This window comes from Sinocyclocheilus anshuiensis, unplaced genomic scaffold, assembly GCF_001515605.1.
Source record: "Sinocyclocheilus anshuiensis isolate Anshui unplaced genomic scaffold, SAMN03320099.WGS_v1.1 scaffold197, whole genome shotgun sequence".
Lineage (NCBI taxonomy): Eukaryota > Metazoa > Chordata > Actinopteri > Cypriniformes > Cyprinidae > Sinocyclocheilus > Sinocyclocheilus anshuiensis.
In genome coordinates, this window is record NW_015540856.1 from 1,194,743 (window position 1) to 1,195,131 (window position 389).

The 389-nt window shown below is 29.3% G+C and overlaps 1 protein-coding gene across 1 annotated transcript in view; it reads left to right on the forward strand.

The window, feature by feature from the left end:
• The window catches only part of col12a1a (collagen, type XII, alpha 1a), an 83,701-nt gene that overhangs the window by 49,381 nt on the left and 33,931 nt on the right, over nucleotides 1-389 (forward strand). Inside the window, exon 39 of the mRNA XM_016485330.1 lies at nucleotides 8-46. Coding sequence (XP_016340816.1) covers nucleotides 8-46 — 39 coding nt within the window. The remainder of the gene's footprint in view (nucleotides 1-7; nucleotides 47-389) is intronic.

The following is a 389-nucleotide window of genomic DNA, read 5'->3' on the forward strand; positions in this document are numbered from 1 at the left end:
ACCCGAGCCGCCACCTCTTACAGGCTAAAACTCAATCCTTTCAATCGTAAGTTAATAGAATATGAAGAGACGTGAATTCATTAAACATAAACACTGCATTTTATTCATGTTCCACCTACAGGTGTTATACATACAAAAATATTTAGGCCTAAATTTAGGATTTAAGTATTTGCATTGCATATAATTTTTTTTTTAAACCATTATACTAATGTGATGCGTATTTATTAGTCATGAATAAATGAAATGGGTCAGATTTCTGTAATAGTACTAATTAATTGAATGTGTTTAAATAAACAATAAATAAAACAATAAATCAAATAAGCTTAAAGGGTTAGTTCACCCAAAAATGAAAATTAGCCCATAAATTACTCACCCTCAAGTCATCCTAG